The following is a 13,228-nucleotide window of genomic DNA, read 5'->3' as shown; positions in this document are numbered from 1 at the left end:
CACAATAATTGCAAGTGTGAAAAATGGTCATAAGTCACTTTTTTCAGTAACACTGTAACTTTGAACGGTCAACTAAACAAACTGTTGTAAATCAAAGACTACCTGTATATCAGTAGTGGGTTCCAGAGTGCTGCACCAATAGGAACTCACTGATGATGCAATTTTCGGCGATTTTTTTCCAGCATCTCCTTTTCAGAAGAAGCCCTCCTATCCATCCTTGTCTTAATGTGGTCCTGAGCATGTGGGGAAGTGAAATTGCATGGTGGGACGCGGGTACATGTATGGATGCACACCAGTAGCAAAATTCAACTGGAACCCGCCCTTACTGTATATGATTAAATAATATATGTTAATGAAGCCAAGGAGAATTATTTCTGCTTCCTGAATGTTTAAAGTTAATCATATATTAACTTTAAACGCCATCACTGTACTAAACAAATAATCCACTCAAACTTTTTACTTAGTCTGCACTTCTATTTCTACTAGATTTTTCTCATCATTCCTATCACCCTTTCCCTCCCACTTAGGACTGTATGACTGTAACATGTTGCTGGTATCCTAAGATTTTTATTAATATTGATTGTTTCTTCATTGCTTATTTGACCCCTATGACAATCATTAAGTATTGTACCACATGATTCTTGACAAATGTATATTTTCTTTTATGTACACTGAGAGCATATGCACCAAGACAAATTCCATGTGTGTCCAATCACACCTGGCCAATAAAGAATTATATTCTATTCTATATCTAGGCTTTACAGTAAAGAATGAAAACAAAATTGCACACATAATCATTATTACAATATCATCTTTCAGTAGATGCCAATCTATTTCTTTAGGTATATCATTCCAGGGTAGAAAATATTAATTAGAAAATATTAATTAGCAGTATAGCAATAAGACAGAGGGATAAAAAGAGTAATCCTTAAGATGGATGCAATGGAGAAGTGAATCTGGAGGAGGGTGGTTTGCCTAAAACATTTTAACTGAGATAATAGTTGATTGTAACTATAAAAACTGGATTCATTGGCATGTGTGAGAGTCAGTGAGAGGATCTGGAGAATTTTCTGGAGAAGGTTTTTTTTAAAAAAAATAGGGGAGGTTTCCCTAGGGAAAAAGGGGATCACAGCAGGTAATGCCATCCATCTAAGCAGTAGTTTGAAATGTTCAGTGCAGTGATGAATGAGTGTATGTGACCCACATCTGTTTTACATTAAAATGGATCAGTGCCCTGACATCCTTAGGAGCATTTGTCAAGATTCCCTGGACAGAGCTTCTGTAAATTACATGCTGCAAATGTGTCAGGGTCAGATAAGAGGGTGTCATTAACTCCACTAAAGTTTACTCATGATCCTGTCACTTCAGCTTAATACTTTAACAGCCAATAATTTTCTTGGTGTTGACTCATTAAAAGTTTCAATCACGATAAGGAGAGAGTGAGGGGGGGGAGGCAACCCTTAAACATGCTTGCTTCTCGTCAATTACATTGCAGACATAGTTACAGAGCATATTAAATGCAAGTATGCGTAAATGAATTAAAACATGTGGGGATTTTATCCCAGTCCTATTAAATGACATCGTATTTCATTGAAATAATTGAATTTGCATCCTTGAGATTAGGTGTGTGCCATTTAATAATTTGAGAGATGTTGCTATTTGTGGAATTCTATACTATATACTGAAAGTGGAACCCACTACATATATATATATATACAGTATATGTATGTATGTATAAATGCAGTCATATAAAGTTTTTCAAAGTTTTTCAAAGAAGAGTTTCCCTCCTATAGCATAATAGAAAAGCAACATAGCAATTTTGTTGTAAATCAATACTATTGAAAGGCTCAATCTAATTAAAATTACACACTTACTACCTACCCTGACAAACTGGAGCTGAGTAAAAAGGGCTGGTTTAGATCCTGAATCAAACTTGACACTTGGACAAAATGAATATATAAGAGAGAAAGAAAGATATTAAACTTTCCTGAAAATGATCCAGAACTGATTTTCCATGCTCCCTTGTGGAATTTCTTTTCAATCTTTTAGTCTGGCCTATTGCCCTAAGAGCCCTGATGTCTTCCATCTAATTCCTACCTGTGCTCTAACATATTCAGTTTTTGAAGGTGAGCCAACAGACTCTTTTACATTACAGTAATCCTCATTTAGTGACTACAATTGGTGCTGGCAACTTGGTCATAAAGTGAAATGATCACTTTTCTTTGCTTTAAAGACCTTTATAAATATTATAAATGTGAGGAGTGGTTGTAAAATTGCTTTTTCATCACTGCAAACAGTCACTAAATGAAACTGTTACTAAATAAGTAGCACTTGTACTGAATGTAAGCTTAAAATATAATTGTGCATCAGTAGTGCATATGTATGTATGTATGTATGTATGTATGTATGTATGTATGTATGTATGTATATATGTATGTATTTAATATACTGGGGCACCTATATGAAGTCTATTTATATGAAGTCAGAAATTGTGCACTAATTACAAGACATCTGATATTTCATTCCCGGCATTAATGAGAGTTAAGATACATGGCCAACTCTCTGGTCCCTCTATCAACAGCACCTCAATTGTGAACACTTCTTTCAAAGTCAGTAACTTGGTCTTCATTATTTGAATGTACCTAAATGTTTCTATACAATCAGAACTTTGATTCTGCACATTTAGTGTTTATTTTCAGTATTCATGCTATATTTCATTTTCATTATTTGTGATATCTTTTGTTTCATCACTATATTGTTTTATATTTTATAGCTCCTTGCTAGATATTTATGAGTCAGTGGATGTAATTAATAAAAACAATAAATATAAAGCTATTCTCTATGAAGAAAAATTGCTGCTGTACTGAAAAAATTCCATCAATTTTTTTGCTTCAGTTACATTAAATGCGTAAATGGCATAAATCACTGAGTTTGATCTTTGAATTAAAGGGGCAAAATTTTTCACTTTTCATCTAATTTGAGTAGAATCCAATTTAATAATACATTTGATTCAGCTGAAATTTACATAGATATGTAAACAAAAACTGAATAAAGTCTCTTGGGGGGAAAAAATAAACTCCAAATTAGATTTCTGAAGGGTTTTTTCCTTCTTTCTTTTTTTAACAGTTAATAGAAATGAAACCATGTTCCAAACATTTTTAAATTTTATTTCATTTCATTTCCTTTTTTTATAGGCAGCCTTTCTCCTCGTGGACTCAGGGTGTCTTACAGCAATAAAAGCATAATGCAAAATTTTGAAAATTTTAAAAAAATTACCCCAATACACAATAACAAGGCTAAATCATTTTCCCAGATAAAACAACAGACAACCAACACTCATACATATGAATGACAGGGGCAGAGCATCATTGGTTAATGCCCCCAGGCCTGCCTACAGAGGTGTGTTTTAAGTTCTTTTCGAAAGGCTAGGAGAATGGGGACAGTACAAATCTCTGGGGGGGAGTTGGTTCCAGATGACCAGAGCTGTTACAGAGAAGGCTCTCCCCTGTGGTCCCACCAGCTAGCATTGTTTGGCCGATGGGACCTGGAGAAGGCCGATTCTGTGGAACCTAAGTGGTCGCTGGGACATGTGAAGCAGAAGACGGTCCCTTAAATAATCTGGTTCTAAGCCATGTAGGCTTTATAAGCAATAACCAATGCCTTGAATTACATTCAGAGACCAATTGGAAGCCAGTACAGCTCATGGACTATTGTACTGATATGGGTGCATCTAGGTATGCCCATCACATGCATGGACAAGTTGCTGTCTCTGAACATTCTTCAAGGGTAGCCCCAAGTAGAGGTCACTGCAGTAATCGAGCCTCGAGGTGATGAGGGCAGGAGTGACTTTGAGGACAGATTCCCTGTTCTAATAGGGCCACAACTAGCACACCAGGCAAACCTGTGTGAAAGCACCCAGCCACAGCCGAGAGATATTGCTCTAACCTCACATGTGGATCTAGGAGGACTCCCAAGTTGTGGACCTCCTCTTAGGGGGTCAAAATTCCTCTCCCCAGAATGATGGATAGACAGGTGGAATTGTCCTTGGGAGGAAGAACCCACATCCACTCAGTTTTGTCAGGTTGAGCTTGAACTTATTGATGCCCATCCAGACTCTCACAGCCTCCAGACACCGGCATATTACTCTCACTGCTTCACTGAATTGACACGGGGTGGAAACGTACAGCTGAGTGTCATCAATGTACTGATGGAAACTCACCCTGTGCATACAGATGATCTCACCCAGTGGTTTCATGTAGATATTGAAGAGTAGGGGGTGAGAGAATCAACCTTTAGGCACCTTATATAGAAGGGGCCTAGGAGATGATCTCTGCGTCCCCACCAATACCTATTATGACTGACTCTATTATTATTATTATTATTATTATTATTATTATTATTATTATTATCATCATCATTATTATTATTTATTGGATTTGTATGCCGCCCCTTTCCGCAGACTCGGGGCGGCTAACAACAGCAGTAAAACAGTACAACAAAATCCAATACTAAAAAACAGTTAAAAACCCATACATACAAACATACCATACATAAAATTGTAAAGGCCTAGGGGGAAAGTGTATCTTAGTTCCCCCATGCCTGGTGGCAGAGGTGGGTTTTAAGCAGCTTACGAATGGCAAGGAGGATGGGGGCAATTCTAATCTCTGGGGGGAGTTGGTTCCAGAGGGTCGGGGCCGCTACAGAGAAGGCTCTTCCTCTGGGTCCCGCCAAGTGACATTGTTTGGTTGACGGGACCCAGAGAAGACCAACTCTGTGGGACCTAACTGGTTGCTGGGATTCGTGCAGCAGAAGGCGGTCCCTGAGGTAATCTGGTCCGGTGCCATGAAGGGCTTTATAGGTCATAACCAACACTTTGAATTGTGACCGGAAACTGATCAGCAACCAATGCAGACTGCGGAGTGTTGGAGTAACATGGGCATATTTGGGAAAGCCCATGATTGCTCTCGCAGATGCATTCTGCACGATCTGAAGTTTCCGAACACTTTTCAAAGGTAGCCCCATGTAGAGAGCGTTACAGTAGTCGAGCCTCGAGGTGATCTCTAGTGGTGATTCTACCAGTAGAGATCAGTAGCAAATAAATTTGATGACATGTAAGGTCCCTTTCAACTCTAATAATAAATAAATAAAATAAATAAATAAATAAATTTAACAAACAAACAAATGAATAAAAAATATAAATACTCCCCAGTTCATTTTTCTTTGTTATTTAAATCTCGATAGGTGGCAACACTTAGATGACTTTTACTGACCTCTGAAGCTAAGTGAAGTGAACCTTATCCTAGTTAGTACTTGAATGGGTGACTATCTCAGAAAGCTAAGACTTTTGACCGGAGTAAGAAGCAAATAAATAGATAACTTAATCCTGCAACAAGGCAGTGGTAAAAAAAGTTCCATACTACATGGAACTTTTTAAAGCATCCATGTGGAAAACCACATGGATGCTTCTACTAGGAGTCAAACTTGAGGACACCAATTTTTGTCACTTTCACATATTTGTAAACTGACAATAATCTAAATTGCGATAATATTTTATTTTCAAAAAGGCAGAATGTTAGAAAAAAATCTGTTACAGATTGTTTTTGTAAAAAAAAAATCTATCACTAAAAATGCAGGAACTGGAAATGTCTTTTTGCATGTTATTCTGGTTGGGATGGTAAAGAAGAAAGCTACACGTGCCATTGGAAGATACCTCACTGGGAAGCATACTGTATATTATTTTTCTCCTGTAGACTCCTTGGGAAAACAAACTTTTAAATGTGTCTCAGAATAAGTTCTCTATTAGCCCAAGCAGTTAGGTGAAAGCCAACAGTCCCCTTTCAGTAATTCCTTGTTCCCGTGCTATAAGGTCATGACACATATCACAAGGCAGAGTTTCTGCCTTTAGGCAACTTTCCTTATGACTTTCAAAGAAAATGGTCCCTAAATCTAATTATTTAGATGCTAATCAACTGCAGCACAATTTTGAAAGCCTCCAAAGATATTTCTGAAACAACAGTTTTAGTCGTGCTGTTGCCTTTTTCATCCTCAAAGATAGGGAAGCATTGCACAACACCTATACTTGATAATGATGATTAAAAACTTAATTTAAATTAATTTAATCTGCTTGTGTTTTTATTAAGTTTAGACAAGATGGAAGCAAATTTTACAATGATTGTCAAGAATTTGGAGATGAGTAATCCTTGTCACAAATGAAATATGAATTACAAATATTATAAAGCTTAGAAGGAAAAAGAGGGCCATAATAACATTTTGATAAATTGAACAAAATCTTGGAAGCATAATTCTACTCTACCCCACAGATATTTTTATCAAAATACCACTCACCACTACTCAAAGACTTTCTTCTACTCAAAGAAATACTTTGACTACAACACAATAAAAGGCAGAATTCCAGATTTATTAAAAAACCAGCTTTTTATAAAATTAATTTTAGTCAGAAAAATTTGACCTCGGAAAAATTGTGGTATATTCCTGAACTTAAAACCATAGAGTTTTGATCATTTACTATAGAATTAAATTTGGAGAAAATGTGGATTTATTTAATTGCAATTATTTGCATTCTGGTATTTGTACAATTATAGCAAGTTAACAATGGTATATTAAAAACACCCATAAAATGTATAACGATGTTTAAAAATATCTGAAAATGTGTTCCTGGTTTTTTAACATAACCCCTCTTGCCCTGAAGAGGAAAAATAGTAAAACACTGTTCTTCTCTTTTCCCGTATATCAACTGTGGAAATTGATGTAATTGTTTTAAAAAACAACTAAATCTAATTATTGAAAGTAGTAATTGGAATTTATAAATTCAACAGCTGTTTTCCCAATTCATTTACTGCAACTATAGAATATTAACAAGCTTGCAACATTTGAGATGGGGTTTTTGCTGTTGTTTGTTTTATTTTGCTTTTTAAAAAAGAGAGTAAACAGCATTTGTAGATTACTTTGATTTTTTTTTTTTTGGGTGGAATCACTGGACTTTGAAGTTGTATACCAGCTGCTTGCATTTATATCATGTGATGCAAAAGTCTGTATGGGGCAACTCACAAAATTCCAGCAAGTTTATAAAGGGATTTATTCCAAGTTTAGTAAGGCTGTAGCCATTGAGTGAACTCTGGTGATTTGCATTTGCAGCGAAGGGTCCAACTGAAAATTCCATCTACTTAGTGTGGCTCTAATTTCCTAATATAAGAAAAAATGTCGGTATCACTGTCTATAACATCTGCTAATTATGTTTCTGTAGCTTCAGAGAAAATAGAGCTATGGTAATGTTAGCTTCACCACCTTCAAGATTGTCCTCCAGATAAAATCTCCCCACTCTATAGAATCTGGCCATCTATGGAAACTCCTACAGATATCCCTAGAGAGATTATGGCAATAGAAATCTAGAAAACAGCATCCTTGGTCATAATTGTAAATTAAGTCATCCATTGAAGACACCCAGCTTTTATCCTTTAAGAAGATAGCTGAAGTTATTACTCTTCTGCAGGGCTTTTTCAGGGGTGGGGTGGGTGTTTAAAAAAAACCCAGCAATACATTTTAGAGGTTTTAAAAAAAGATTCAATAATTGTGTGAATGTTTTTAATATTGTATTGTAAACATGCTAGAGTGCTCAAGAAGGTAGACGATTCAATTATTATAATATAATAATGCTATAATATAATAATGCTATAATATAATATAATATAATATAATATAATATAATAATGCTATAATATAATATAATATAATATAACATAACATGATAATGCTATAATATAATATAATAATGCTATAATATAATAATGCTATAATATAATATAATATAATAATGCTATAATATATAATAATGCTATAATATAATATAATATAATATAATATAAATTACAATACAATACAATATAACATGCAGTGCACATCAGAGATTTAAAGAAAAGGATTTTCATTTCAGGATAATATATTTCTCTCTATAAAAGTGTGTGTGTGTGTGTATGTAAGTCTATATACTGTATATTGTGGGGGTGAGTGAGTTCTTTGCATTTTGCAGGCCTTGCAGAGCACATCAGAGATTTAAAGAAAAGGATTTTCATTTCAATGTTCAAGAGTAATAAAAATACACTATAGCTAATGACTTTTGTTGCTTAAATGTTTGGGAGGTTGTTGATTAAAACAACCAAACCAAACACATCTCTCTTTGAACCTCCACAGGGCATTTCTACTTCTTTTGACTATCTTTGATCTTGCAACTGGTTTTAGTTTCCCTTGTAAATTTAAAGCCATAATTTCTCAATCAAGTTTAAAGAAAATTGTAGTTTAGATTTGGTGCTGTCTTTTCTTTGCTTTCATTACTGTGTACCCTTTTAAAAGATGTCATTGGCAGCAGACAAGCGTCTTTGCCTGCAACACAAGGTAACAGGCAGGGATGGGAAACAAAAGAGTGGGGCCAGAATGGCTGTGCTGGCTGCTTCTTTGTTGTATAAGAATATAAAATATTGGGGAGATTTGTATCTGTGGTATAATATCTACAATATTGATGTTAATCAGGACACATATTGTTTCTCATAGCTTGGGCATCTGCTACCATGTGACTGGAAAAGAACATATATTTTTAATGGGAAAACCAGATTTCTCCAGTTAAACAATTGTTGCTTCTTTTTTACAGAACAATAAATAGAAAATAAAATTTTAAAGAACTAACATTATTGAATATTAGTACTTTAAAAATAATCATGCTGAAAATATGTTATATATAAAAGATGTTGTTGTGATCACACATTAGAAAGCACACACTTGAGATTTTCTGGGATAAAATACAGAATGTTTGTATATTGGAATAGAATGCCAGTTATATGTAGCGATGGGCGAACGCAACGGTGTTCGGGTTCGGCAAGTTCGGATGAACTTTACGCAAAATTCGGCTAAACCAGAACTGAACCCGAACCCGAACAGGGACGTCACATATACCGGCAGGTTGCTAAGGATGCCAAGGTGATCACTTCCTGGATTCCATGGAATCCAGGAAGTGATCACCTTGGCGTCCTTAGCAATCTGCCGGTGACATCAAGGCTCCTCCCCCGGAATCGCTTCATGGGAGGGATTCCCCAGCTCCTTCAAAGGGAGGTCTTCATGTAAAAATAAACATTGTTATTTTTACGAAAAAAGACACTGCAGCGGCGCTGCAAGCAAAGGGTGGTCCTTTCATGTAAAAATAAACATGGAAGTGATCACCTTGGCATCCTTAGCAACCTGCTGGTGACATCAAAGCACCGAACGGTGAACGCGACCCCGAACTTTGCCCAAAGTTTCAAAAAATTTCAGGTTCGTGTTCGGCATACCGAACACTGCAAAATTCAGTACGGACCCAAATTGTGCGGGTTCGGTTCGCCCATCACTAGTTATATGTCATTATCGAAATTTGTGTGACATGTCTGTTTCTTTTTGGAATCAAAAAACAGAAACTGAATAGATAAAGTAATTTGTGGATTGTTTCAAATATGGCTTTAAGGCTACTTCACCTCACTTTTTCTCCCTTCCTTTTTTATTTCTAGGTAATGGGCCTCTTAACTAACCATGGAGGAGTCCCTCACCAGCCCCAGACTGACTACGCCTTGTCACCATTAACCGGGGGTTTAGAGCCAACCACCACAGTGTCTGCAAGTTGTAGTCAAAGACTAGATCATATGAAAAGTTTAGATAGCCTGCCAACATCTCAGTCATACTGCCCCCCAACATACAGCACTACTGGTTACAGTATGGAACCCGTCCCAGGCTATCAGTATGGGCAATATGGACAAAGTGAGTATTAAGTCATCAACAATGTCCAGTGGTACCTCTACTTAAGAACATAATTCGTTCTGTGACCAGGTTCTTAAGTAGAAATGTTTGTAAGTAGAAGCAATTTTTCCCATAAGAATCAATGTAAAAGCAAATAATGCGTGCAAACCCATTAGGAAAGAAATAAAAGCTCGGAATTTGGGTGGGAGGAGGAGGAGGAAGAAGAGGAGGAGGACAGTCGCTGCCCAGAGCAAAGGAAGTATTTATTTTCTCCGGGCGCTGGCAGAGGTTTATTCCCTCACCAAGCGACCAGAGAAAGGAAAATACTTTGTTCACTCTGGACTCCCGAAGCCTCCTTAAGCGCCACCGAAAGGCTCTTCTGGTGGCCCAGAAAAGCCGGAGATAGCAGGGATTAAAGAGGGAATGGCAGGAAACTGGCTGGGCAGGAAACTTCATGCTGCTCTCAAATTTCCTGGGAAATTTTTCCGGGCTTGGAGCGGTTAATGTTAAGCTTGAATCTGTTGTGTGCTCTTGTGTTGTTGTGGTTGAAGCTGAAGTAGTCTTTGACAGGCAGGACATTGCAACATATGATCTTGTGGGCAATACTTAGATCATGTTTAAGGCATCGTAGTTCTAAGCTTTCAAGACCCAGGATTGTAAGTCTAGTTTCGTAGGGTATTTGTAGGGTTCAACCTAGCAACATCTGCAGGAAACCTGATGGTGCCAAAATGACACACAGGTTGACAAAATTGTGTAAATACTGTGATTACGTATTTGTGTCAGGATATCTTTCTTAACAAGTATTTATTCAAAGTGCTTGTGTGATTGCATTGCTATTCATGTATTGCCATTAGTCTCCCCTTCCCTCTCCCCACATGGACACTCATGTTTAGTTTTTAGCCAGATCAGTAAAGTTGCACTTATACTCAGCAAAGGCCAGCCATTCGCGGCCCTACTAGAATGCTCTGGTGTGTGTGTGCTTGTGCAGGGTACCATTTTGACAATCCAGGTATTTCCTTGCTTCTGCGCATGCAGTATGGTGCCTGCTTCCCATCGCTGCTTATACTGATTTGCACTACAATGGATAAAACACCTTAACAAATAGTTTCTACCCTGGCCACACCGAATAACCTGGATGAACAGTTATCAGGCCTAGCTAGTACAGTAGTGTTCCCTCGATTTTCGCGGGTTTGAACTTCACGAATAGTCTATACCACGGTTTTTCAAAAAATATTAATTAAAAAATACTTCGTGGGTTTTTTTCTATATCACGGTTTTTCCCACCCGATGACATCATACGTCATCGCCAAACTAATAATTTTTGCAAATAAATAACAAAAAAAATATTGTTAATAAATAAATATGTTTATAAATATCAGGATCACTAAGTGTCTTATTCAATGGTGAGTACCAGTAATAATGGTGAGTAAATGGTTGTTAAGGGAATGGGAAATGGTAATTTAGGGGTTTAAAGTGTTAAGGGATGACTTGTGATACTGTCCATAGCCAAAAATGGTGTATTTACTTCCGCATCTCTACTTCACAGAAATTTGCGAAAATTGAGGGAACACTGTATATTCCTAGGTAATGTTGATTAGGTTAGCTGTCATGATGGAAGACATTCAGGGTATCTTATTAGAGACGGGTGGCATAGTGGTTCGAGTGCAGCACTGTAGGCAACTTCAGGTAACTGCTAGCTGTAGTTCAGCAGTTCAAATCTCACCACCAGTTCAATGTTGACTCAGCCTTTCATCCCTCCGAGGTGGGTAAAATGAGGACTCAGATTGTTGGGGGCAATATGCTGATTCTGTAAACCACTGAGACAGCGCTGTAAAGAACTATAAAGTGGTATACAAGTCTAAATGTTATTGCTAAATGCTATTGCTATCTGTAGGATACCTGGTTAGTGAAAACTGTCTTGATGTATCACTTGATCATTTGGAAGATTTTGTGTGTACTGTATTTTCAGTGACATTATTGTTTCCTAAACAGCCTTCTTTACATTAAAGATGCAATCCAGTAATGGCTCAGAGAAAGGAAGGAAAGTGATATCTTTCTTAGCAAAATATCATGGGTAGCCAGATCTTATAGTAAAGTCTATATAAGTGATGGCGAAGCTATGGCATGGGTGCTAGAAGTGGCACATGGAGCCATATCTGCTGTCATGCAAGTTGTTGCCCTAGCTCAGCTCCAACGTGCATGTGTGTGCTGACCAGGTGATTTTTGGCTCTGGGAAGGTGTTTTTGGCTTCCAGAGAGCCTCCAGGGGGAAGGATGGAAGAGGTGTTTTTACCCTCCCCTGGCTCCAGGGAAGCCTTTGGAGCCTGGGGAGGGCAAAATGCAAGCCTATTGGGCCCACCAGAAGTTGGGAAACAGGCCCTTTCCACCTCCCAGATGGCCTCCGGGGCTGGAAGAAGCTGTTTTCACGCTCCCCAGGCATTGAATTACAAATGTGGACACTTGTGCATGCACGATAATGCACACCCATGCTCTTTCAGCACCCATGGGGAGAAAGGTTCGCCATCACTGGTCTATATGGTAAATAAGAATTATACCATTGTACTGAAATGTAAGTTTTGAAAGATATAAGAAACGTGGTACTTTAAAAAAACCAAATTTGATTAAAACTTGATGGGGTCATGATGTTTCTCAAACCACAAAATGCATACATGTAAAAGAGATATATTTGATAAACATATTTAATAATAACATGCAGCATAATATTTTCTTGCAATTAAAAATGCATTTCTTCCTATTGTATAGATACATACATTTGCTACAATGACAGTAGATTATTTCAGCAACATTTCTGCTGCATAATTATTTTCTAAAGTGATGTCAACAACATCTTGATGTTATTAATTGTTGAGACATGAAACCTGATTGCCATTAGGTAAAACAGAGGGGTTGTCCAAAATGAAATAACCACTGGCATTCCACTATTAGAAACACATGTTCTTAATGAGGTCAGTTCAAGAATCATTATAGTATATAATCCCAGATACATAGAGTTTTGTCAAACTTGTCTAAGAATAAGCATATTAGTCCCTTTCCTTTGATATATTAGTATTAAATATGACAATGTCAACCTGTAGTTGACACTGCCCCTTGCTGTGGGGTTGTCACAGCATAACTTTAAAAGCTTATTATGCTTCTTCTTCTTTCTTTTTTATTTTTACAGGTGCCTTTCATTATCTGAAGCCAGATATTGCATAAGGTGAATGGTCCATTTCACATTGAAGTTGGTCTCGGTCCTGGTCTCGGTCCATTATTTGGAATGGAGCAATCTTCTCGCCAAAATGAGGCCCAGAATGCAGAGATTGTACTCATGATAAATGGGACTATTCTTTTCTCATCAGTGCTTTCAATAAGGTGTTTGAACATGTTGGGTAAAGCAGCTCAGAAAATAAAGACCACAAACAGTACCATAAATAAAACGGTTCAGTTCACCATGG

The 13,228-nt window shown here is 37.2% G+C and overlaps 1 protein-coding gene across 4 annotated transcripts in view; it reads left to right on the top strand.

Moving 5' to 3' along the window:
- The window catches only part of PAX3 (paired box 3), a 119,339-nt gene extending 106,350 nt beyond the window's left edge, over nucleotides 1-12,989 (top strand). For all 4 annotated transcript variants that reach the window (XM_070754080.1, XM_070754078.1, XM_070754077.1 and 1 more), the window contains 2 exons: nucleotides 9,549-9,795; nucleotides 12,955-12,989. In XM_070754080.1, coding sequence (XP_070610181.1) covers nucleotides 9,549-9,795; nucleotides 12,955-12,989 — 282 coding nt within the window. The remainder of the gene's footprint in view (nucleotides 1-9,548; nucleotides 9,796-12,954) is intronic.
- Nucleotides 12,990-13,228: the final 239 nt, after the last annotated feature.

The sequence above is a fragment of the Erythrolamprus reginae genome, chromosome 5, assembly GCF_031021105.1.
Source record: "Erythrolamprus reginae isolate rEryReg1 chromosome 5, rEryReg1.hap1, whole genome shotgun sequence".
NCBI classification, from domain to species: Eukaryota; Metazoa; Chordata; class Lepidosauria; order Squamata; family Dipsadidae; genus Erythrolamprus; species Erythrolamprus reginae.
Note: the sequence above shows the minus strand (reverse complement) of the source record. Positions and strands in the feature narration are given on the sequence as shown.